At 30.2% G+C, this 24851-nt stretch overlaps 1 protein-coding gene across 4 annotated transcripts in view; it reads right to left on the bottom strand.

The window, feature by feature from the left end:
- Positions 1-24851, bottom strand: part of LOC113522555 (GTPase-activating Rap/Ran-GAP domain-like protein 3) — a 272552-nt gene that overhangs the window by 192252 nt on the left and 55449 nt on the right. For 3 of the 4 annotated variants that reach the window (XM_052897214.1, XM_052897215.1, XM_052897217.1), the window contains exon 3: positions 3120-3225. In XM_052897214.1, the coding sequence (XP_052753174.1) occupies positions 3120-3225 (106 nt within the window). Of the gene's footprint in view, positions 1-3119; positions 3226-24851 lie in introns of those variants that run through there. The other variant, XM_052897218.1, reaches the window with a different exon arrangement.

The raw sequence follows: 24851 nt of genomic DNA, 5'->3' as shown, positions 1-24851 counted from the left end.
CGTAGTCTCTGGAGAAAACGTCGGCAGGAAGTTTTTTCATAGCCTGAGTGTTCATGAGAACAAAATCTTTTGAAATCACATTATGCATGACTATTTAGATTCTATGGTACGAAAATGAGTTTCCTGTCATATATACAATGTATTTTAAATTAATTATTCTAATTATTAATTTAACATACATTTATTATGTATTTTCAACCGACTTCAAAAAGGAGACGAAATTTGATTACATACTTTTTATATTTACACTACGTAATTATTTGCAGAATTTTGAAATTATTCTAACAATTCTATTTTAATTGAAATCTTAATAATAATGTTTCGTATTAGTCCCAAAACAGAATAAGTAAGTTTTATTTATAATTTTCTAAAGTAAAAAACAAATGAGATATTTCGGGGCTATGGAAAGCTACGGTACATGTAATGGTCTCTATATACGTATGAACTAATTTAAAAAAAATATATGTCTTTAAATCATAATGCTTTAGCTATTTTTTTTTATTTAATTAAGTTACAGCACACAGAGAATTACCATTATGAATTCATCTATGTACAAATTTGGTTTAAATCCAAAAATTTTCATAAACTTTTTTACCTTTTTAAGTATTCTAAGTTAATAGGCCATCGGTCTCATGAGACACCACCTACTTTACTTATTAACATGAAACTGTTTTAAACCGCTTGAAAAATTAACGAGGGGCAACACGGCCCATAATTGCTCAGAGTACAATGAACTTATCTCAACAGAGTTAAGGTTGATAAATACGCGTGCATATCTTACAACAAACCTTTGAGATAAGGGGCCTTTATGAAACTAAAATAATCATACTCTGGGTTTCAGGTACGGTAACCTTTTGATTAGATCTCTAAATATAATATTTTTTAGTTATATTTAAAATATCTAAATCGCTTATACTCAAAATATGTTTTAGAAAATATTTACTTAAATAATTTCTGGTTTTTAAAATGTTACTACCTACTCATAGAACGTTTTCTTCTCGATCTTTGGTTAAGTGAAATCAATCAGTATAGAGTTAATTTATTGGTACCTCAATCCAACCGCAAAGACCCATTATTGTCTCACTCTGTCTCTATGAAAGAGGAGGATGTGAATCTAACTCTTGTTCTATTTGGTAGTCAGTAAAATCAATTTTTGTTTGAAAAAGAACATTTTAGTTTCTCGGCTGGCTCAGCTAAAATTGCATTCACAATAGGCGGTATCATATTAAAAAAATACTATTCAAAAATGCTTACTAACTGTAAGCACTGTAACCGTTTATTTGAATAACTTTTTTTCTTATTATATAATGCCGGCTACGCGGCTTCGCATACAGTTTAATAATTAAAATATTTTTGTCGTACATATGAAATACTTGTAGTTTTATTACATGTACAGTTATGTTGTTTTCGCGGAACACTCCAGATTTTACGATAATAGAGCTAGCTTTTACGAGTCTAGTGGTCAAACGTTAACTTTATTACTTGTTACCCGACTGTGGAAGAAGAGAGGGTAATGTTTTTGTAAGTACATATATAAGTAGGTTTTTCATATACGTATGTCGGGATGTTTACTGTAAAATGAAATCAGTTGATGTATTTTATGTAATAAAATAGAAAAGCATAATAGCATGGCGAGTCGTTAGCTTTAAAAACAACCCTATGTTCTGGGAGGATGGAGGAGGAGGATAAGGACTATTGACCCCATTGCTAGCAATATATTCTATCAAGTTAACCTCCACGGGGTCCAGTTTAAAAATCGTCGTGCTTGTTTCTTCGTGAATTTATCACGATGAACATACATGCTTGACACCTGTCTCGCTTTACTGGTGTCCGATCAGCGTATACCAATAGCGCAAACGGAATGACCATTCTACTTGTCATTCATACGAAATACCCCTATGTATTTACTTAAGATGCCCTTCATGGCTATATAATAATTCTACATACCTACACTCTTTTAGGCGAGTTGGTTTATTATTGTATGATACAAGGAACTCTATATGTCCAGTTTATTGACTGTAAACTAAAGATAAATAAGTATTTCCACCACTTAAGTATTTATTGGGTACCCTAATGTTCACTCTACTCTCTCCGAACCGAGCTCTAAAAGTGATTGAAGTTTTATTAGGGAAATTAATATTTGGACTTGTTCTTCAATGTTAGAGGCCGGTCAATCGACTCCTTGATATTTCTCAATCGGAAATGTTGTAGAAACAGACTTAGCGTAGGTAATTAAAACTTTCCTCATTTATGGCTACGACTTTATAACAACAGCATAGAAATAAACGGATAAAATGGATTCGACGAAACATTGTTTCGACATTTTGAATTTTAGTCTGATTGAAATAAATGCGCAATATAATATCATGAATATCTATATACATTTTTGACAGTTATATTACTTCTACCCTATGAACTTATGGACCTTCATCTCGTTTCTATTGTGAAGCCCTTGACAAGCATTGATAAAAGAGGCTGGCTGATTTGACCCCAATACATGAAGGTAGTTTTATTTCATAAATATAATTAAACCTATAGACCATGACAAAATACAGAAATATTAAAATATATAATTATACAAAGTTTTTTTTTCAAACTGATATCTAAAATTATCATCAAGCTTCCACTTGGGGGTTTTGCCAGTAGTTGCCACGTTTGGCAGGCAGTTTGACAACCACAATTAGACTTTGGAGATGTTTTAAGAGGGATGATGCTGCCCATCCCTCGCCCTCTCTTAGTCGCCTTTTACGACACCCATGGGAATGGGAAGAGATGGCTTACTCTATACCGGTACCATACGACCAGATATATCTATCATACCTAAAATGTGACAGATATTTAGGTATAAGTAGGTAGTAGGATATAAGTAGTCCCAATAAATACGTACATCATACGCGCTGTTAATATATACAAAAAATGTGAAAAAACTACAATTTCATAGTATCAATTTCATTAATTAATATTAAAATCTCTTTAAATAGAACAATACATGATCTAATTTTGAACGACGTTACAGATTCTCTATCTATGCCATCATCGTAAGTTGCCCAAATGAAAAAAAAACTAGCTTCTTATTTTAAATTTAGCTATAAAAGAAAATGGTGTATATCATTACTCACTGGTGGTCCACAGTAAGGGCTCGACGTGGAGGAGCTACGAGTGCCACTGGCCACGCAGCTTGCACTAATGATTCTCTCACAAATTGTTCCCAAGAGGGTGATGTTCCTAAAAAGAGGAAAGAAAATTCATTAAGTGTATTTATTACAACATTTACCTACGAGTTTATTTAGTCTTCATCAAATTAGGCATTTTCTTTTAAATAATAAAAAAGTAATGTATTTGAAACCAAGATTATAAATATAAAAACGTATCTATGTGGAATCGAGAATTTCGCTGTTTTGTCAAATGAAAGCTAATGATATTTAAAAAATTTAAATACTTGAAATATAATGATTATAAAAAGATTCTTTGATATATTACTGATTTTATTAATGTAATATTAAATATGAACTAGGCTTATCATGAAATATGGCATACACAATATTTGTTAATAGATTACGTATATTGGTCGTCATTTAATAACATTAATTAATCTATGCACCGCTATTTACTCTCTTTGTTTAGCGTAACGGTTGACTGGTAGAGAATGCCATCAGGCATTAAGTCCGCCCTGTAGACATTTTCCAATGTGTGTAAAAGTATAATTAAATAAATTAACCTGCATCACACACAGTCTTTTGTAAACTGTTATTTTGTATAAGATTTTTCTCTACAGAAAGCAACTTCTTTAATCATAACAAATTTATGGGTAGTAAACCTTATCAATTACAAAAGGAATCATTTAAAATCATCATCATCATCATCATTTATCTTTTAGAAATCGCTTAAAAATAAACAACGATAGATAACTGCACAATATTTTCAAATTTTTTGATTCCAATCGAATACATTAACAATATCTATTCATAATGTTCAACATTTATTATACTTTTACATTTATTTTGCTTTTTTTATCTCACTGCAAAAACTCCCGTTTTCCGTGCCGAAACTATAAATTACAGAATATTATGTTTCTTAAATATGTTTGTAAAGAATAATAAAAAAAGTTTTCCGTTGTAACACATGCATTTATATACGTAGATATTATCACAAACCCAATTTGAAATTGAATACATAACATTATATGTAATAAATAAATAAATATCCTATATAAAGTATCCTCTGTGTTAAATTAGAATATAACCTATCCGTGTACGTGTATATATATGTAAGTATTATTGTTACGTAATGTCATATATGAATATATAACAATACATGGTTTTAATGTATTCTCAACCTATACGCATGTCCCATTTCAAATCAACACAGCAACCACACAATTCCCGCCTTTGATATCTATTAATGCACCATCGTGATCAATTGACAGTAAGCATATTATGCCGTAACATACCTAGTATATTTACTTACCTAATAGGATAAAATTCCTATTACTTAATCTAATCCTTTTGGTACTATATATTTTTGCCGGCAAAATATATTGTAACAATTTTTACCTCCCGGTAGGAAAGCCGTCAGTTGTTTGCTATTCTAGTCCCAGTAGGTATGTCAGTATATGTATAGAAAAAGTACCTTTATATATTATAAATACTTGTATAGTGTACGTGATTTGGTATATTCTTTAGCAATAAAACCTGATAGTTATCTACTACATAAATAATAATACATTATATATTCTTTATTACGCTTAAACATACAGTTATAATAACAATTAGTAACAATGTAAGCAAAGGTGAACTTATCTCTAAAAGAAATCTCTTCTAGGAACCTAACACGGTGGCATAGAAAGTAATAAGTAGCTAGTACCAAACAGAAAACTAAATAATAATAATAAATATTTATATAATAATAAAACTATAATATTAATATTAGTTAAGAAACCTTTAATTTACATAAATTGTAACAAGTTAGCTAAGTCAAAATTACATGTTCATTTCATAGATACTCTTTCTAAGCCAAAATATCCAAATGGATAAATTTGCAATATTTTTGGTTTGGTCAAACAACAAGAAATACTTATCAAGTAATGACTATGTCCAAGTGATAATATATTTAAATATTTCTAACATAAAGTTCTACAATTGCATGTGTAGATATATCCCTTACTTTTCGTATTTTACTATCAATTTTAGGTACGTTTTGGTAAACAACTACTTATTTGAATCTACCGTAACGGGCTATCGTCAATACGATAAAAGAAAACCCGAAAAGAAATATATGAACCAAATAAAATGAGTGATAGTAACAATATCTGAACAAATACGTAACATTAGATTGGGACCTGCAAATGGAGACTGGAAACATAGTTACGGTCCGGAACGTGTGATGGATATTTTTCTTTCACAGGCTTCAATAGTTCTTTGTGTCGTACCTGACATTTCCTCTCAAACATTACTTATCGAAATGGAAAAGAAATATTGACAGCAAGATGGTTTGTCCATCTTACTGTCAATGTTGTTGCGCTGAACCGTCGAAGCGGAAGCGTAATGTATATATTAGGCTGTGAATTCATCAAGAGTATTCGCATATAATGTAAACTGGAAACACAACTAACGTTAAGACGTAGAACACACTCGTGTAATGTACCTTATATATTATATTATACTTTATTGTACACAAGAATAATGATAAAGCAAGTCTCTAATAAGAGATTTTTTTTATATTACTTATATTGGTATACCTGTAGAATATTTGCCGTCTGAAACTGGTTATCAAATGGAATCCTACTAATCTTTCCGTCCTCCTTCCTATCAATATTATAAATGTGAAAGTTTGCAGAGATATTTGGATGTTTTTATTTGTGTTTGTTAATTGGATTAACGAACTTGAATGAAATTTGGTACCCGGCTAGGTTATTTCTTACGGGTAGGTTATATATATTGAAACGGGCAAAGCCGCAATAAACAGCAAATAATATAAATGTAAAGTTTGTAAAGAGATTTGTATGTTTATTACTTAATCATATTTATATGGCCGAAGGGATTTGAATGAAATTTGGTGCACGGATAGTTTATATTCTAATTTAACACAGAGGATACTTTATATATATACATTTTGGATCCCTTAACAAATAAAATAAAAATATCTTTTCAATTATTTTCATTGCATTATGTTCAGGCTAATGATATGTAAAACTATTCCAAATTTCAAATCAATAGAATCAGTAGTTGCTGAGATATAACTTTGAGACAGACAGACGTACAAAGTCGCACCATAACTTGTATCTTTTTGGTACGGAACCCTAACTAGCTTAACCTTATTATTTAGAGGCGTAGGTACATTTTATGTAAGTAGATATTACAGTAATTTTATAGAAATCTTACCTGTTTGCATTTTGATGATACTGGGGGCCTTGTTATAAGAGATGAAATTCAATTTTATATTCTTGCAATCTCGCTAAAGTATATCGTATTTTTCCAATAATATTAGAGCTACATTTTACCAAGCGTAATGATATAAGCTCACTTTTGTACGACAATTTTATGAAATACTAACTGCGGCGTTGTACCAACTGTCTAAGATCTCTACCATTATAAGCACGTGTCATAAAGAAGAGATTCTTAGTAATGGAGATATTAGACCTCATTTTTAACAATATATCCTTTTAGGTCATTTTTCACACGGTAGTGTTAATTAGACAGATGACTAAATATTCGAACATATTCCTCAAGTGAAATATCTAGAAGAATGATATTCCGTCACCACATAGAAAAGTGAAGATGCTTCTCTCCAGTCATAATTAATTATTACAGTAATATTTATAATATTTTATATGCAGTGGGAATTAATGCAGCCAATTAGATGAAATATGATAACTAACTTATAGTTATGTTAAGAAATTATAGTTAAGTATTTTTACTGTGTACCTAGTTGCATGATATAAAATAACTAATAAAATAATATCTGTTACGTTCCCGCTATATTGTTCTATAAACGCATTTCTCTAAACTCAACAGACAGTATCGACCAACACTCCGTAGAGCTTTTCAAAGCGTTGTGCAGTGCCCTTAGTTCCCGTCGATTAACACGAGCTATTACGCCAAGAGTAATCTTTGGCTAGCTATTCAACGCTCAGTTTAATCTACATTAGAAAATAAATTACATAAAAACAAAGTATTAGGTAATTTGCCGTAAACATTCTATGCATATTTTATACTTATCCATAGTTGAATAATAAAATGAGCAAAAATACATTTTTTTTTTAATTAAGACCTGAGGAAATATTACTATAAATATTTATGTGCTGATAATAAGGAAATATTAAATATTAGAACTTTATTTGTTTTTTATGTGACAATATGTGTGTATCTATTGTACCCAAGAAGAATGCATATCTTTTTTCAATTTAGAAGACACTGAATGTCATTATTATTGGTGTTTCATGATCCATTATACTTTTTTTCATTTTTCATAATTAAATGATTAGTAAAACATTTAAGAAACTTTTTTTATTAATATAGTGTCCTAATTACTATTAACCGATTCATATTCTGTTGAGTTCCTGTAGAAGAAGTCGTTCTTCATAGAAGTTATAGAACCTACTAGAAAAAAGGAGACTTGAACACATTGTAATTCACATCATCAGTAAGGACTATAAAATATACCATTTTAATCTCAATATCGTTTTAAGCACATAAAAAAAATTACTAATATACAGAGTTCTGAGTATAACTTTTACTTAGCCGTGTTGGTTCTGTTGGAAAAATTCTAAACTAAGTTGCGCTTTGTATACACTTTTCATATAAACGAGCGCGCGACAGAAATGAGAACTTCCATAAATAATATTAATTCATAAAATGTAACAACAACCTACATAAATATTATAACATACATAAAATTATTATGCCTCAATAAAGATTTCATTATACTGTATCTATTATATTTAATATGAATAAAGGCAAACTCTTTGATATATGTACGTATTATATTTATTACTTATTAGCATAATAATAACAGTTTTATAATCATTAACTAGGTTTATAAAATAAAGCTGAAAGTTATATATATTGTTCTCTTTAATTTTTCATAAAACAATTCCAAATACAATACCTTGATATTTTAATAAACTTTTTAGAAGCACTTTCGAATAGTCACCTTTTTGTAGTTCTAACGCTGGGTCTCGAATGTTATTATATATTTTGAAATCAATATGTCAATATCCAAAATTGGTTAAGCATTTATCGTAATAATTTATAGAAAACTACAAGCATTCTTGTGATGATATCAATACTTCTTAAATCGAATTAAATAAACATAAATTTTATACTATATGTTCTAATAAATATAATGAATATTATAAAATATATGTACCACTAAACGTGAACTTACTACAAGCAGCATCTGAATTTTCATTTATTTTTAATACGAATAAAGGGTCCATAGAAGGAGAATATTATAAGTCTACTATTATGTACACTACACTGACCAGCTTTTTTATAATACTTATTGTGTACAATCGCAAACAAGCCTGTTGGAAAATGGTAACCTTTTTTTTTTTTATACAACTTAGAATGGCAAACAAGCTGACGGCCCACCTGATGGAAAGTGGTAACCGTCGCCCATAGACATGAGCAGTACCATGGACATAACAGAGTATACTGTTTCGCCCATGATACCCCCATGCGTTGCCATTCCTAAGGACTCAGGTGTTATTCCTCTGTACCCAGTAAATTCACGCCATATCCTACCCTTCAAACCGAAACACAGCCATGCAAAAACAACTGCTTCACGGTTGAAACACGAATGGGACAGAGGTACCCAAGCAATCGACTTTTGTACAAAGTCTCCCTCTGGTTAGACCTTCTCCTATAGACATAGACAGAACCATGGGCATGATAGAATAATGCAGATAACTTGTTACATGTTTTTTCCAGTTTTTCTTCTCTTACAGTGAAGCAGACTTCACTAAGTGAATAAAGCCATTTAATAATATCTATGTTATATATTATTAGTGACTTTGTTTATTGGTGATAAAAGAAATACAGTACTAGAAATATAAAACAGTAACATATTGACAATTTTAGTTCATTACTGATACCTAATAAGTTTTATTTTAAAACTAGCAACACTTAAGGATAAACCTTCAGCGATATAGGATAAAAAATATTGTGTTAATCTACTACATTATCTATCTTTACATCAATTTCATTGAATTCAGTCTAGCCGTTTATAGTACGATGATAATAATAGTCATAGTATAAATAATGTATCGACAATGATTAATCTGTTATTTTACACAATGATTAGTATCAGAGTTAGAAATGTCCTTGTAATACATCTGCAGTGCAACACGATCAGATCTCGTTTATTATCCTGTCCCGCTCCTCCTGTCACCTGTTTGCTTCAGAACTTAATGAATGTTACACGAAATGCAATCCAGATGGCAAAACCTTAAAAGGAAAGTAATGAAACTTACGTTTCTCGTCTCGCAAAAAAGTGTTACTTTAGTTTATTATTAGTAGTGATTATCGGCATTTGTAGGAATTTTTACACATATTGGTATTATAAAAAAAACACAAATTTATATATTAAATGCCTCACTTATTTTGCCGTTTAAGGCATTTTCAAAAAAATATTTATATTTTCTCCGTGCAATCGTTTGAAGTAAGAATTTATGGTTAATTTATAGTTGTTTTATTGCTTGTTATTAATATTTAAATTATTGATTTGAATAATATTTTGTAAAACTGTTAGTTTCATATACTTTACACAATACAAACAACTCGTGCTCGCACTACAGCTGCTCAAGACTAAGGGTCTCGAATAGCCTCAAAAATAATCTTAATAATAAAACTTTCTCAATCAAATTACACATAAGTTAAACCGATAGCTATTATATTTAAATATAATGTGAATTTACGAAACATTCAACGATAAAAAACAATATATCTCTTTTTCACATTTATTTTTATAAAGTACTATCACTACTAAAATACCTAATGGGGAGATCTGGCAACTGTTTGCCGTTGTACTGAACTTAACATCCGCTATGCTCACATTTATTCGCCAAATATTAATACACCTGTTACGTTGAATTGTAATGAATCGAGAGGAAATGAGCCTATCGCCGTTACTCGAATTAAGTTAAATTGTTATTGGTATTTTCCATCACCGTAGTATTAGTTGTTTTTTATTAAATTTAAAATTATTATAAAATTTATACATGACAATTTGTTATAAAGCAGATAGGAACTCACAGACTTTGTAGTCCATATGTCAGGGTAGTTTACCCAGTGGTCACCACGCTGGCCAACCACCAACTGAGTTACTAAGAGTGATCAATTTGTTATAATAATAAAATATACATATATATAGGTAAAATAATACCTAGCAAGAATAATAATGTAATATAGGTGTCGCACGATATAAAACAATATTTGTCACTCTGTCTGTCTATCAAACGGAATAATAAAACAACATTGTCAAATGTCACTTTAGTGGAGGATCCAATTATTGTATAACAATTATATTTACTCTCAATCCCTGACTAATGAACAGAATAAGTTCATTTATAGTATAAATAATTTAATTTATTCGATGACATATCATTGTAATGATATATTTTATTTTGAAAGTAACAAATTTGTTACAAATTATTATATGACGGGAGGTAATTTTTATCTTCCTAAAAAACAAAAAAAGACTATTGCTAGTTTACTAGCGTATAACATTTATGATCCCATTATAAGTAGTATAACGGGTTTAATTAGTAATATTAGTAATTATACTAATAATGTGACATGTGTTAATTTAAACTAACATCTACGACATTGGTTAAGCCACAGGATATGGTCATTATTCATCAAAATATTCGTGGCTTCTCCAGCAAAGAATTAGAATTAAGTCTTTTCTTAGAATCTAACAATGTACGGGTGTTATGTCTGACAGAACATTGGCTTAAACAATATGAAATAATTTGTCCTTTTGAACATTATAATATAGCTAGTTTTTTTGCTAGGAACAATGCCATTCATGGCGGGTCAATTATTATTTTAAAAAATGATGTAGAATATAAAAACCGTCAAGACATTGTAAACATTTCTATTGAGCAAACAATTGAACTATCTTGCGTAGAATTAGTTACTTGTATAATAATTTGCGTTTATCGTCCGCCATCGGCTTGTTTTGATTCTTTTGAACTGGCTATGGAGGAAGCATTGAGACGAGTCGCACGGAGGAATAAAACATTATTTGTATGTGGCGATTTTAATGTTGATTTATTATCGGAATGCTCAATAAGCTTAAGATTGATTAACTTATTTAAATCATTTAATTTGCACAATCTTTTTTTAGAACCCACTAGGGTCGCAGGAAATTCTGCCACTTGTATAGATAATGTTTTTTGTAATTGTGAAGTAAAGGTGAAAATGAATTTCGACTGTCTTGGATCTGATCATTACGGACAAAAAGTTATAATTGAAACTAAGGGATCCAAAGGGACTCAAACAATTACATGCAGACAAATAACACAAAAGAATTTGGCACGTTTTAAAAATAAAATTGAACATAAAATATCTAGTGTCATAGTACCTCAATATGACCCGGACATTGTATGTGAACATATTTTTAATTTAATTGAACATGAAGCTAGCAGTGAATTTAAAACAAAAACATTTTCAACTAGTGTAAAATCAAAGTTTTGTGACTGGGCCACGTTTGGTATTTATAAGTCTAGGGCTAATCTTTACGAACTTTACGAAAAACGAAGCTATATATCCGATCCCTTATTTCATGAACATGTAAAATCTTATTCGAAAATATTTAAAAAGGTTTGTCATACAGCTAAGTCTCTCTATTTAGGTAAAATAATAACTAAATCTAAAGATAAAATAAAAGCCACTTGGAAAGTAATAAATAGCGAAACTGGAAAAGTTAATTTTCAAAATAGCAAAATAGCTTTAAATATTAATAACAAATTGGTAAATTCCGACACAGAGGTCGCGCATACATTCGAATCTTATTTTACTAATATTCCATTAATTACGACACAGGCTCTAAAATCTTCCCCGTCTGCTGCTGAAACTTTACTAACAGACAATGTTAGCAAGTCATCAGCTATATTTAACTTTAGACATACATCATCAGTAGAAATAATGAAAATATTCAAACAACTTAATAATAAAAAAACAGAGGATCTATGGGGTATATCTGTTAAAATACTGGATAGTATAATGGAAATTATTGCGCCCTCTCTTGCTTTTATTTTCAATAAATGTATAGATGAAGGTAAATTTCCTAACATAATGAAAATTAGTAAAATCATACCGCTTTTTAAATCTGGAGATAGGAGTGACCCAATAAATTATAGACCTATATCCATACTCCCAGCACTCAGTAAAATTTTTGAAAAAATAATCCTTATGCAACTTGTCAGTTATTTCAATTTAAATAATTTAATCCACAATAGTCAATTCGGTTTTTCCAAAGGTCGTTCAACTACAGACGCAGGTGCAGAGTTGCTTAGACACGTATTTGCTGCATGGGAAACTAAAATGGATGTGATAGGTGTTTTTTGTGACCTTTCTAAGGCTTTTGATTGCGTTGATCATAATACATTGCTAAAAAAACTTGCTTTTTATGGCGTCAAAGACAATGCTTTAAATTTAATAAAATCTTATCTATCTGATAGAATACAGAAAGTGAAGATTAGCAACGCTACGTCTGACGGGTCACTTGTGCAAATGGGTGTACCTCAAGGATCTATTCTCGGTCCATTTTTATTCCTAGTTTACATTAATGATCTCCCATATGCCATGCAGGATAGATGCGGCATAGTATTGTTTGCAGACGATACTTCATTGATTTTTAAAGTTAATAGAATGACTAATAATTATGACGATGTAAATAGTGCTTTGCGGCGTCTCCTGCACTGGTTTACAACTAACAATCTTATGTTAAACGCTAAAAAAACAAAATGTGTTAATTTCTCTCTATCTAAAAGTTTTAATACTAATTGCAATATTAAATTAAATGACGAATCTCTCGAATTTATAGAATCTACTGTCTTTCTAGGAATCACACTAGATAATAAAACACAATGGGGTGCACAAATTCAAAGCCTTGCAGCGAAACTAAGTTCAGCAGCTTTTGCCGTGCGTAAAGTTAGACAGTACACTGATACTGATACTGCTAGATTAGTCTATTTTAGTTATTTTCATAGTTTACTCTCTTATGGAATATTACTATGGGGAAAAGCGGCAGATATTAAGAATATATTCATATTACAAAAACGTGCCGTTCGAGCGATCTACTGTATGAAGAGTCGTGACTCATTAAGAGAGAAATTCAAAGAGGCAAATATTCTCACCGTTGCTTCTCAATTTATATATTCAAATATTCTATATGTTCATAAAAATCTTGACTTATTTCCAAAAAACAGCAATATTCATAATATTAATACTAGATTTAAAGACAAACTTGCTGTCCCCAAGTATCGTTTAGAAAAAGTTAATAGGTCTTTTATGGGAATAGGTATAAAAATTTACAATAAGATACCAAAGGATATGTTGGAATTACCCTTAAATAAATTCAAAACATCTGTTAAATCATATTTACTGAGCAAAGCCTGTTACTCACTAAACGATTACTTGAATGACGAGTGTGCATGGCAATAGTTGTTCATGCACTGAATTTTCATTTAATGTTAGACATAGACACCTATATAAATATACATTGTAAATAAACTGGCTTTAAAAAAAAAAGTAATTCAATTGAGTTTCTTGCCAGTTCTTCTCAATTGGATCTATATACCGAACTGGACGGTAGGGTAAATATAAAATTATAATGTAAAAATTTGACGTTCATAAGCGGCTAAAATGTCCTACATGAATAAATGATTTTTGAATTTTGAATTTTTTGAATTGGTAAAAACTGTCAGTCGTGCCTTTGGGAAACATAAAAGGCATAATTTAAAAACAGTACCTGCGAAAGGTGTAACCGTGGGTGACACAGTGTACGTATTTTATGTTTTTTATAATGCTGTGTACACGGTGACAACTTAGCACGAAAAGGCCTAATTACAGTCCAAAGATCATAAGTTCAAATCTCAGCCCAATCCTCTAATATCAAATCAATGTTTGGATCAATCAAAATTATTATAATTTCTACGTACTTTGGTTAAAACGCATAACAGTCGACCGGTGCCGGTACGAAAACGACCTAGAAATTTTTAACACCAGCGAGCACTGCACTACTTCTCGTGTGAGAGTGGTGCTCTCTACTTACAAGAGTTTCTAAGCCGCCTTTGAAGTACACGAAGACTTCTGACATAGTTTACCGGACGACGGCTACGTGCCTTTATGACATAAAGTGTGTGACAGTCATTTTTAAATTATTAAAATATGTATTTTGTACTTCAGATAAACCGCCATTTACTGACGTAATAATACTAAGAACATATTTCTTCTTAAAAGACAGGCAGCAAACATGCAATTCCTACGATATTGCAGGTGATCATAGACAGCGGTAATTACTTACCATCAGGTTTGCTCCCTATTATAAAAAAAAACTAATATCAATTATTTTCAAAAAGGTTTTTTTTTGTTATGAAATTTGTCGCTGTTTTTGTCAATGATCTAATTTGTTTCGACCTCAGTATATAAACTACTACCTATATTACGTATAATACAATAAAATTGAAAGGATTTTTTTTGTTGAAAATAACCTGGCAGAAGATAATGTAGTAGAAAACAATAGAAATAAGTGAAAAAAAGAAATAAATTTCAGAATAAATTTATATACCTGACCCAGAGTATTACGTCATGGCGAGCAGACTTGTAATATTTGGGTTGAAAAAAGACATAGTATAACATATTTATATTACAGGCAATCAATACGTGTTATCATAGCTTATTATTTATAAAAATTCAATTGTCTGTTTTTCTTTTTCTGCTTATTTATAAATTGTTTGACAGGCTGGCAGATTTATGATGATATATGAGTTAGATATGTTTGTTTATTTTAATCCTACAGTACTGGACCCTGAATACGCGTAACGGGAACGTAACAATAACTTTTCTTTGAATTCACACTTAATTAGATTTCAAAGAATCTGTAGAATATCAAAAATCGTAGGCACTTCGGTGAATGGAAAATTTAATAAACAAAGCAGCCAATGTTCTCTTCCACGTAATAAAAGTACATAAAATTGGTTCTAAAGTTACACTCGTAAATTAGGTACTATTGGCCAAAAAGAAAATGTTTGTTCATTTATTTGAATAAACATTTAATTTTTATTTTTAATTTAATTATAATAAATAATTTAATAATAAGAAATCTATCGATTGTTTCCAATAAGTACTGATATTTCGATAGCTACTACTTATTTCCAATAACTAATAATACTTTTGATATTACTTTTAAATGAAATACCAAAACTATTTACTACAGGGGAAAAAATATGACTTATCGAAGTACTTTCAAGTTGATAGGCACTTATATATACACAGGTCTTATTTACCTACCTCAATCAATTATTAGAAAGGTATTGGATGTACTTACTGGTGTTACTTCTAGTAAAACCAGTACCCTCGTCAAAGTCCTGCTCGGATTTAAATTTTATATGTACTTATGTACCCATATCATATATATTTATATATTATCCAATACTGCCTACAATGGCCCCAGTGTAGGTTTAAAATTTATAAAATAGGCCTCCTTTCTTCTTATGCAAATATAATTAGTAATAAGAGAACGTAAGATACACTTTTTTGTCAATTCATAGCAGGCTAGTGTATAGTGACCGTATAACCCTACCAAATTCAGATATAACCTGCTTGCATACTTTCTAAATAAACTGTGTCGAATATATAATCTAGTAATGTACAATTTGTTATTGACGAGTAATTGGCATATCAAATATTTTCTATACACTAGCCTGCTATGAATTTAGAAAAATAGCAAACTATGGTGTATTTTTCGTCCTCTTTTTACTAATTATATTTGCATAAGAATAAAAGAGGCAACCATATGATTTAAAGTTTTTATTAAATCATTCCTTCTATGTAATTCCTTGTTATTAGATCTGTTGCCACTTTGTATTCGTGTCTCACTCATACATACAGCGCTAATCACTTTTTAATACAGAAATATCGCTTTTGTTCGTCCTACTACTTTGACAAAGTGTTTTTTTTTTTTTTATTTTAATAAATATAAAGAATTAGTAGTCATTTTTATTTTAGTCCTGTACGATATACTAAAATATTTATTTTATTTATTTAAACTTTAATGCACATTAAAATTGTATGTACATTTGGCGAACTTAACACCGGACGTTGTTCTCTACCAGTCAACCATAATAAAATATTCAATGAATCCCGCATATTAAGTATCTAACTACCTGCCAGTTCCTTTAGATTCTCATTTGACACTACTTCTCAGAATTTGATTTTCATAGTGATACGACTTATTCCAACTTCACCTTGCGATTTCATCCTTTTGATAAGTCTTTGACAGTATCTATTTACTGTAGAAATAATATCCACATTCATTCATTTGAATGCATAGATAATTTAATCATGTGTCATATACATATATATATATATATATATATATATATATATATATATATATATATATATATATATATATATAGGTATATATGTTTTAAGTCGGTATTCACAATAGAGTCGGTATTCACGGAGAATAGAGGTCTACTCTAGCTTGCTGGAGTTACGTCGTGGATGACCACGGAGTGTTTGTGTTCAGAAATTTAAAATGTTATTTTTATTATTAATATGTGAGTTAAATCTTATTAATATTATTTCAATTAATTGTAAAGTATGATATTGTACTGATGCTTTCCTGAGTGAGCGTATTGGGAGACTGTAGAGCTTACTCAGTTGATGACATAATTATATATATTAAATCACATAATGCAAAATATATAACTGTGAAGCAGTTGTTTGCATGGCTGTGTTTCGGTTTGAAAGGTGGGATATGGCGTGAATTTAATGGGTACAGAGGAATAACACCTGAGCCCTCAGGAATGGCAACGCATGGGGGGTATCATGGGCGAAACAGTATACTGTTATGTTCACGGTACTGCTTATGTCTATAGGCGACGGTTACCACTTTCTATCAGGTGGACCGTCAGCTTGTTTACCATTCTAAGTTGTATAAAAAAAAATATATGTATATTAAATATTGGTATAACAGATCCAGTTCAATACTCGTAACAGATAATAGTGGTTATGATACTGTATATCTATCTAAATTACGTCGTAAAAGGTTGGTTTATAATTACAGAAATTAGATCTAAAGAGGATTAATTAAACACATTTGTATTGTGCCTCACTAGAATCCGATCTAGGGTAAAAAGCTGTATATATATTTAATAGAATTTAAATATTTAGTACCAGAGAGAGAATAATAATTATGGTGAGGTATAAATATATACTATATATGTCACAAGGGATATTGCGCGACCAGCATGCTGTTTTTTTTAATGGATGATAATGGAATGGTAACCCCTCCTGCGCTAAAGGTATATACTGTCGGGGCACCAGTGAAGGATGACAGGAGAGAATAATAAGGTAGATCAGTTAGCCCACTATGATGAATACGCCTGGAAATCAGCACGATAGTTTCCAGGGGGGACCACGTGGAAGTCGACCTGACAGGGTATATGTTGGTAATGAGACTGGTAATCCGTATTATTAACAATCCCTTCCCTCCTCCCCCACCAATGTGCTGTTTAAATATACATACTGGCATCTATCCACTCAACTATCCACTGCTGAACATAAGCCTCATTCTTGAGGATATTGCTAGTAGTTGCCACACTTGGCAAGCGTGTTGACAACCGCAGTTAAATTCCCTTTGTCGGCTCTTACAACTCCCACGAAAAAGAAAGGGGTAACCCATTCTATGACAGTACCCTACGGCAGCTACCCTGGCATAGTAGTATATATATATACGTTGTTCATGTCTAAGAGATGCTTACTGCTTTCCTTTCTTAGGTAGCTTATTCATTCCATTCTAAGTAAGATAAAAAATCATACCCAATTTATATTATTATTTCTTCCCTTTGTCCTATTTACGTTATTTTGAATACTTATATACTAGTGCAAGCAGGGTTACCATACCATTTTCACTCATTAAAAAAAAAACTTATATACTAGTCACATGCATTTTAAAAACAATTTATATTACCTATTAATGTTAGTAATACTTGATCACAATTATTCTCTTATCCTACTGCATGTAAAATACTAATAATTTCACGTAACCTTTTCTAGTATCTAAAATTATGATCACATTGGTTCGTTATAAAGTTACATTAGGTCGATTGAGATCAGAGTTCAACAAAGGTATGGTATCGTTGATAGTTAGGATGGCCACTTTCTTCATGATTAAGCTAGTTTAAGCTGTTGATCTCGGCTGCTTATCTCGAACTACAGAGAACTTGTCAGTCCAGATAGTTTACCCTTTTGTTGCGGAACCCTACTAAAGCAAAGATCTTCTTTATGTTAAATTAACGAGTTTGTGAATTCTCTTGGAATAGATAGTTATTGAAGTATCCAGATCCCAACTGTGTTGTTTAATCAAACTTTATACCAATGGGGTAGGGTTTAATTTGTCAAAATTTTATTACATGTATAATATACAAAATTATTATATTACTAGCGATCTAGCCCGATTTCGCATGGTTTTTATAAATGAAATACAACCCATCTTACAGATAATACAGCTTTATATAGATGCAAGATTTTTTTTAAATTCATAAGCATTATTTAGTAATGTATAATATGTTACTTAAATATTTTTTTTGTAATGAAACGAACAAAAAATGAAATTTTTCTTTTTTTTTAATATTAGTTTAGATTTCTATTAACATTTGCAAATATTGTTTTTAATTCTAATATCACAATCACGTAACGTTTAATTTTATAATATATTGTATATTACCAAAAACAAATATATTAAAACCACATTATACTTTAATCGAATTACCTTTATATCATCTATAATTGAAATAATTATTTTATAATTTGTTTTCGCTGTTTTTATGGTTCCAAATCAAACTACAAAAACAAAATTTCTATATTACTATTTATTTGTCTGTCTAGTAGAACCTGTATAATTCCATTATGATAATTTGTCTGTCTATTTGGCTGTCTGTTTGTAACATTAGGAACGCCTGCAAAAGAAATATTTCATGCTCAAGAGACTTTTTCACTCCATTTCTTTTTTAAATAACACAAAATGCACAGAGAACTTCGTGTTTATTTAAAAAAAATAGAAACTAAATGATGGAATTAGTATACGACACGTTCTGGGCTAGATATCTATGCATCAATTTTTTTTTGTTACCTTACGTTATGTGATTTCACACTAAATTTTGAGTTTAGGGTTTTAATAATTATTTTACAATCGATACTAATTACTCCTGTGATAATCTTATATTTATTTTACACTGTTTAAAAATATCACAGTTCTTTGTATAGCAAAATTCTGCCTATTGTCACTAATACATTAATTATTATTATATATTTTAAGTAATTAATTATTTGTTTGAGTCTAGTCGGGCATTCATTGTGAATTTAAAAAGTTGACATACATAATTACAATACAGTATAACTCACAATAGTTATAATTCAACAACAGGCACATCTACTAACAAACGTCACCTATTAAATCATAACTCAACAAGCAGCCTTAACTTTTTCATTCTCAGCACAACAACACGGCCTACTTTAAAAATACTTATTATTATGAATAACGGCTGAAACTTTTTGTTGATTTAGAGTTTGGTGATAAAAGTCTCTTGGGCGTAAACCACAGCGATAAAAAAATGGAACTGGTGTTATACTAAAATACTGAAAATAAAAATGAAATACTAAAAATACTAAAAACTGGGGAGGCTTATTTTCAGCAGTGGACAGTTAACGGCTGGTATGATGATGGTAATGATTATACTCATATATATTGCTGGATGACTCAGTACAGGCTGTTTTGTTCCCAACTGCTACCTACGAAGTACACTTTTTCAATCGATTTCAGAAGGAAGAATTCTCAGTTCGATTATACTTTTTTATGTTTGTTACCTCATAACTCTGAAAGTTGTAAACTGTTATAGATATTTTTTTTTATCTGAAAGAATATACTTACAGATTAGTGTCATAGGAATTTTATCAAAATTGGTTCAGTAGTTTAGTTTTTGAATCACAATAACTGTTTTTGCCTCAATTTAAGTAGTTTTTTTTTTTAAAACACAATCTCAATTATTAGCATAAAAACTATTCTGCTATCTTTCAAGTTGGAGCAATAGTACATATTTACAAAAATGTATTAAAATCTGTCGTGCGATTTCGTAGATTAGCATCGTGACACTAGATTTTTATATAATAAGATTCTGGAGCAACGTATATTAAAGTGGATGGCAGTAACAGGATGTCAAAGAAAGAATGCTTGGAAGGTTCAACTAGGCTTAGAACGAAATACTGACATTCTGTGTACACATAAACGATGGAAACAACTTAGGTATTTAGTACAAATAACACATCTTGCTACATTTTTGTGAGATAAAACATAAAATGCAATTGATAAGGTTAATTTAGTAAATTCATTATAAATTACCTTGGTCTTCTATGACCGGTTTGTGTCAACATATTTTTTTTTTAATTCAAGACAAAGTATCCCAATTTACAAATTGTTGAAATTGTATGGTATCTATTTATTATTACTAACGGAAAATATATCAGACTCAAATTTATTTATTTAATGCAAACAAACTAACTAACTGTATTCATTTCACGTAGGTTTGCCTCATTATATACAGTTTCGTTATGATAACCTGAAAATATGAGAATAAAAATATTTTTATGTACTTATAGTTTTGGACAGTATACGAGTAAAATAAATATATTTTAAACTAGTTTTTATTTGTGATCACCTTCACGTGAATAATATACATATTAATTGTGATAAAAATCCTATGTCTTTCTCCATTCCAAAAAAAAAAAACTTACTTCCACGTTTATAATATTAGTAAGGAGTATGATTTTTTCAATTTAATATATTTTATGAAATACAACTAAAAATACAGATTTACACGGAACCACAGTTAGTGTTCGACTCATACTTGACGTTAGTACTTACCTACTGCATTTAAATTCATGTGGCATTGTTTTGAACCCACCTACTGTACTTGACAGAAATGGTAAGAGGCTTGGGATTTAAGAAAAATATTTTATGAAATGAACAGATTTGAATAAAAACTTTATTTTGAACGCGATTCTAAATTTAAAGCTTGTTCTTTGTTCCTCAAATACGCCGTGTATTTGAGATATGAGAAAATAATAACAATAATAAGTTTGTTTTTCTCTTCATAATCTTGAGTATAATAGATACAATAAGCAATAAGCGACTTGGAACAACTTATTATTTTATTATAACATAACAACTTATAAACAGATTGTTTTATATAAAACTACAAGATAAGAAATAGACTTACATCATTTTCTATTGGAATTTGGATTCAATATATATATTCATTTCATATGTATATAAAATGAATCTAGTCTAACTAGGAAACGATTCATAAATATCTTTTTTTCCTTTTATTAGTTATAATATAAAGGTACCTTAAAAGAAAAAAAACTCTAAAGTTCAGCTCAAAAATCGAAAAATGAAAATAGGTTATTATGTACGACACCACTACTTCGAAATATAATAAGTACTTGTATAACAGATGGCATTGTAGGCGATACGAAGTTCACCTGATAAGCTAGTACAAGTGTAATCAGGTGGCTGTGTCTTCAATTATTTCTTCTGAATTATACAACGTATTTTAATACTAGTTTCACTGTGGTCCAGTTTCTAGTTTTTCACTTAATTTTTGTATATACAATACACGCTAATTAAACTTTTACATAAGTAGATAATAATAATAATAATAATAAACTCTTTATTGCGCACAGTAGAGATGTATACAAGGAGTATGTAGATAATTACTAGAGGGAGACTTTGTACAAAAATCGTTTGCTTGGGTACCTCTGTCCCATTCGTGTTTTAACCGTAAAGCAGTTGTGTTTGCATGGCTGTGTTTCGGTTTGAAGGGTGGGATATGGCGTGAATTTACAGGGTACAGTAAATTCACGCCATATACATTTACAGGGTGCAAATCCGGAACAAATTGCTAGTTTAATATAAAAAATATCATATGGGGTACACGTGAAAATAAAAAAATGGACCGCCCCTTCTTTCTACGTGGGTATAGTAAGAGACATGGAATGAAGGAGTTTCCTTAGATAAGCTTAAGTATTAAGTTTATTGCTTGAAAGATAGGCAACTGTGTCTCTTTTAAAAAACATCACCAAAGTCTAACTGCTGCTGCCAACTCGCCTGTCAAGTGTAGCAACTACGTGCAAAACCCCCAATAGGGGAGGTTTTTGTTCAGCAGTGGAAAGTTAACGGCTAATATGATGATAATGATGATGTATAGGTAAAATATTGATATACATATAATAAAATTGTAATTAGACAATGTACCTATACGTATATATATGTATATATAGATATATGAATATATTTAAATAAATATATGATACGAGGAGTCTTAATAAGAGCCAAAACAATCTTTTAGATTTTTTTGATTGTCTATATAGATATAAAAATGTATTCAAAATTCTGGCAATATACAATCCTCGGCATACATTTTTGTCCATCGTAATAGAACATTTTTCAACCAACTCATATACTGTGTAAGAAGGCAAAAAAATAAACAAAGTATTATTTTGTGCAGACAAAATGTGAAAGATATTTTGTCATCACAAAATTACATTTGCTCGGGGTCTTTAAGGTCCATTTATTGGGTCGTAGTTATATTAGGTCATTATTGTTTCATACAAAAAATAAAAAAAAAAAACACGGAAACGTCTCGTATAAGCTCAACAGTCGACAATCAAATATCATAATTTTCCCTCAATACATTTTGCTACACAGAATCGACTGGCAGCCGATATAAATAATTGTTTTGATTTACGGGACATACGAACAAATCCCTCTTGCGATATGGTGGGGAATATCCGGCCCTCGTCGTCTCTAGGGAATTATAGAGAGTTATATAAATCGTCAAAATAATATAGATGAACCTATTCAAGCAAACAAGTTTGTTTTGTTATTTATGTTACTGTAAAAGCCTATACATTGGTAAATCGGTCATTGTGATGACCCTATTGGTGTCACATGTCTTATGTGCTTATTTATTATAATAACTAATTTGTATCATGTACTTATAAATATAAATAAATAAATAAATAAACAAATAAATAAGTAACTAAATAAATAAATAGGTAAATAGGTATTGTAAAGGTTTATAAAAAACAGTCCGTTTTAAGGCTTTCACCAATTCAAATATAATCTCTCCTATCTTTCTGACCAACATGGCTTAAATTTATGTTTATTTTATGGCATTCACCTCTCTGATATAAGTGTAGAAAATTTAAGGTAACTATATAATTTATTTGCAATACTTACAGCACACAAATAATATTAGCTATTACTACATTCTTAAAAACAATTAAAACAAAACAAACAAACAAATTACCATGATTCAAGTTTTTACAGTGAGACAATAATATATAAATTATAATATCTATGTATTCGTAGCCTACAAATACATATTTATAATTAGGTTCCTAGTAACAAGAAATTATTTTATGGGCCAAATAATATCGATATATATTATATAAACGTATCACACAATATACGAACCCTGAAACACAATTTAGAAGGCCTTTCCTAATTATATTACATGTAATTATTACGTTACACTATCATCAAAGTTAGATAAGTACTAAACAATATTAAGCCCACAAAATGTACAGGAGTTACAAGCTATTAAACATAGTTTAACATGTATAATAATATTACGTAGAAGTCTAATTACGGCAAGGAACATAACATGAAGATATCCCTACTTAAATGGATGGGAAGAAGAGGATAATTAGAGAACTAGCGGCTCCATTACTACCTACCATGTCTTACCCTTCTTATGGAGATTATTTTAAAAAAATATAAAATGTCTATAGATAACACATTAATACAGAAATAAAACAGAATAATATAATAATACTTTTATAACGCATTTGTATTTATAACTAATTCAACAGACGTTCTCTTGTCCAAATTCTACTTTTATGTTTACAGATACATTTAAAAAAAATGCATAATCAGTTCAGTGATCCAGCAGTTCTCATGTACGAGTAATGCGCAATTTATTATTATTATTATTTCAGCCGTTAACTGTCCACTGCTGGACATAGGACTTTCCATAAAGGAAGTTTTGCCAGTAGTTGCCACGCTTGACAGGCAAGTTGGCAGACGCAGTTAGGCTTTTAAAGATGTTTCCAGAGGAACGCTGCTGCCCATCCCTCGCCCTCTCTTAGTCGCCTCTTGCGACACTCACGGAAATAAACATATTAATAAATAGTATGTATTTATACTTTAGGACGATAAATAGATCAGTACACAAATATTGTAATAATAAACAAACAATTTATTATATTATTTTCTTTAAACCAGTAATTAGCTAATGGCAAATAAAGAAACCTTTTAAGTACCTAAGTATGTTTTACATTATTACCTATTAAATAAATTTATTAAAAGAATTTTTTTCTTAAAAAAATATTAATTATAGCAACATCTAATTTTATTATAAGTAATTACCTGCCTCCGAGGCTCGATGTGATACGCCCACGGCAAGTACTGCGCAGATAAAACACTATAGATAGTCTAAAGTGTACATAATTCTCACCTGTGATTGCTCAAACTACTTGCGAACTACTTTATCT

Source organism: Galleria mellonella, unplaced genomic scaffold, assembly GCF_026898425.1.
Source record: "Galleria mellonella isolate WM207_F2 unplaced genomic scaffold, CSIRO_AGI_GalMel_v1 utg36, whole genome shotgun sequence".
Lineage (NCBI taxonomy): Eukaryota > Metazoa > Arthropoda > Insecta > Lepidoptera > Pyralidae > Galleria > Galleria mellonella.
Note: the sequence above shows the minus strand (reverse complement) of the source record. Positions and strands in the feature narration are given on the sequence as shown.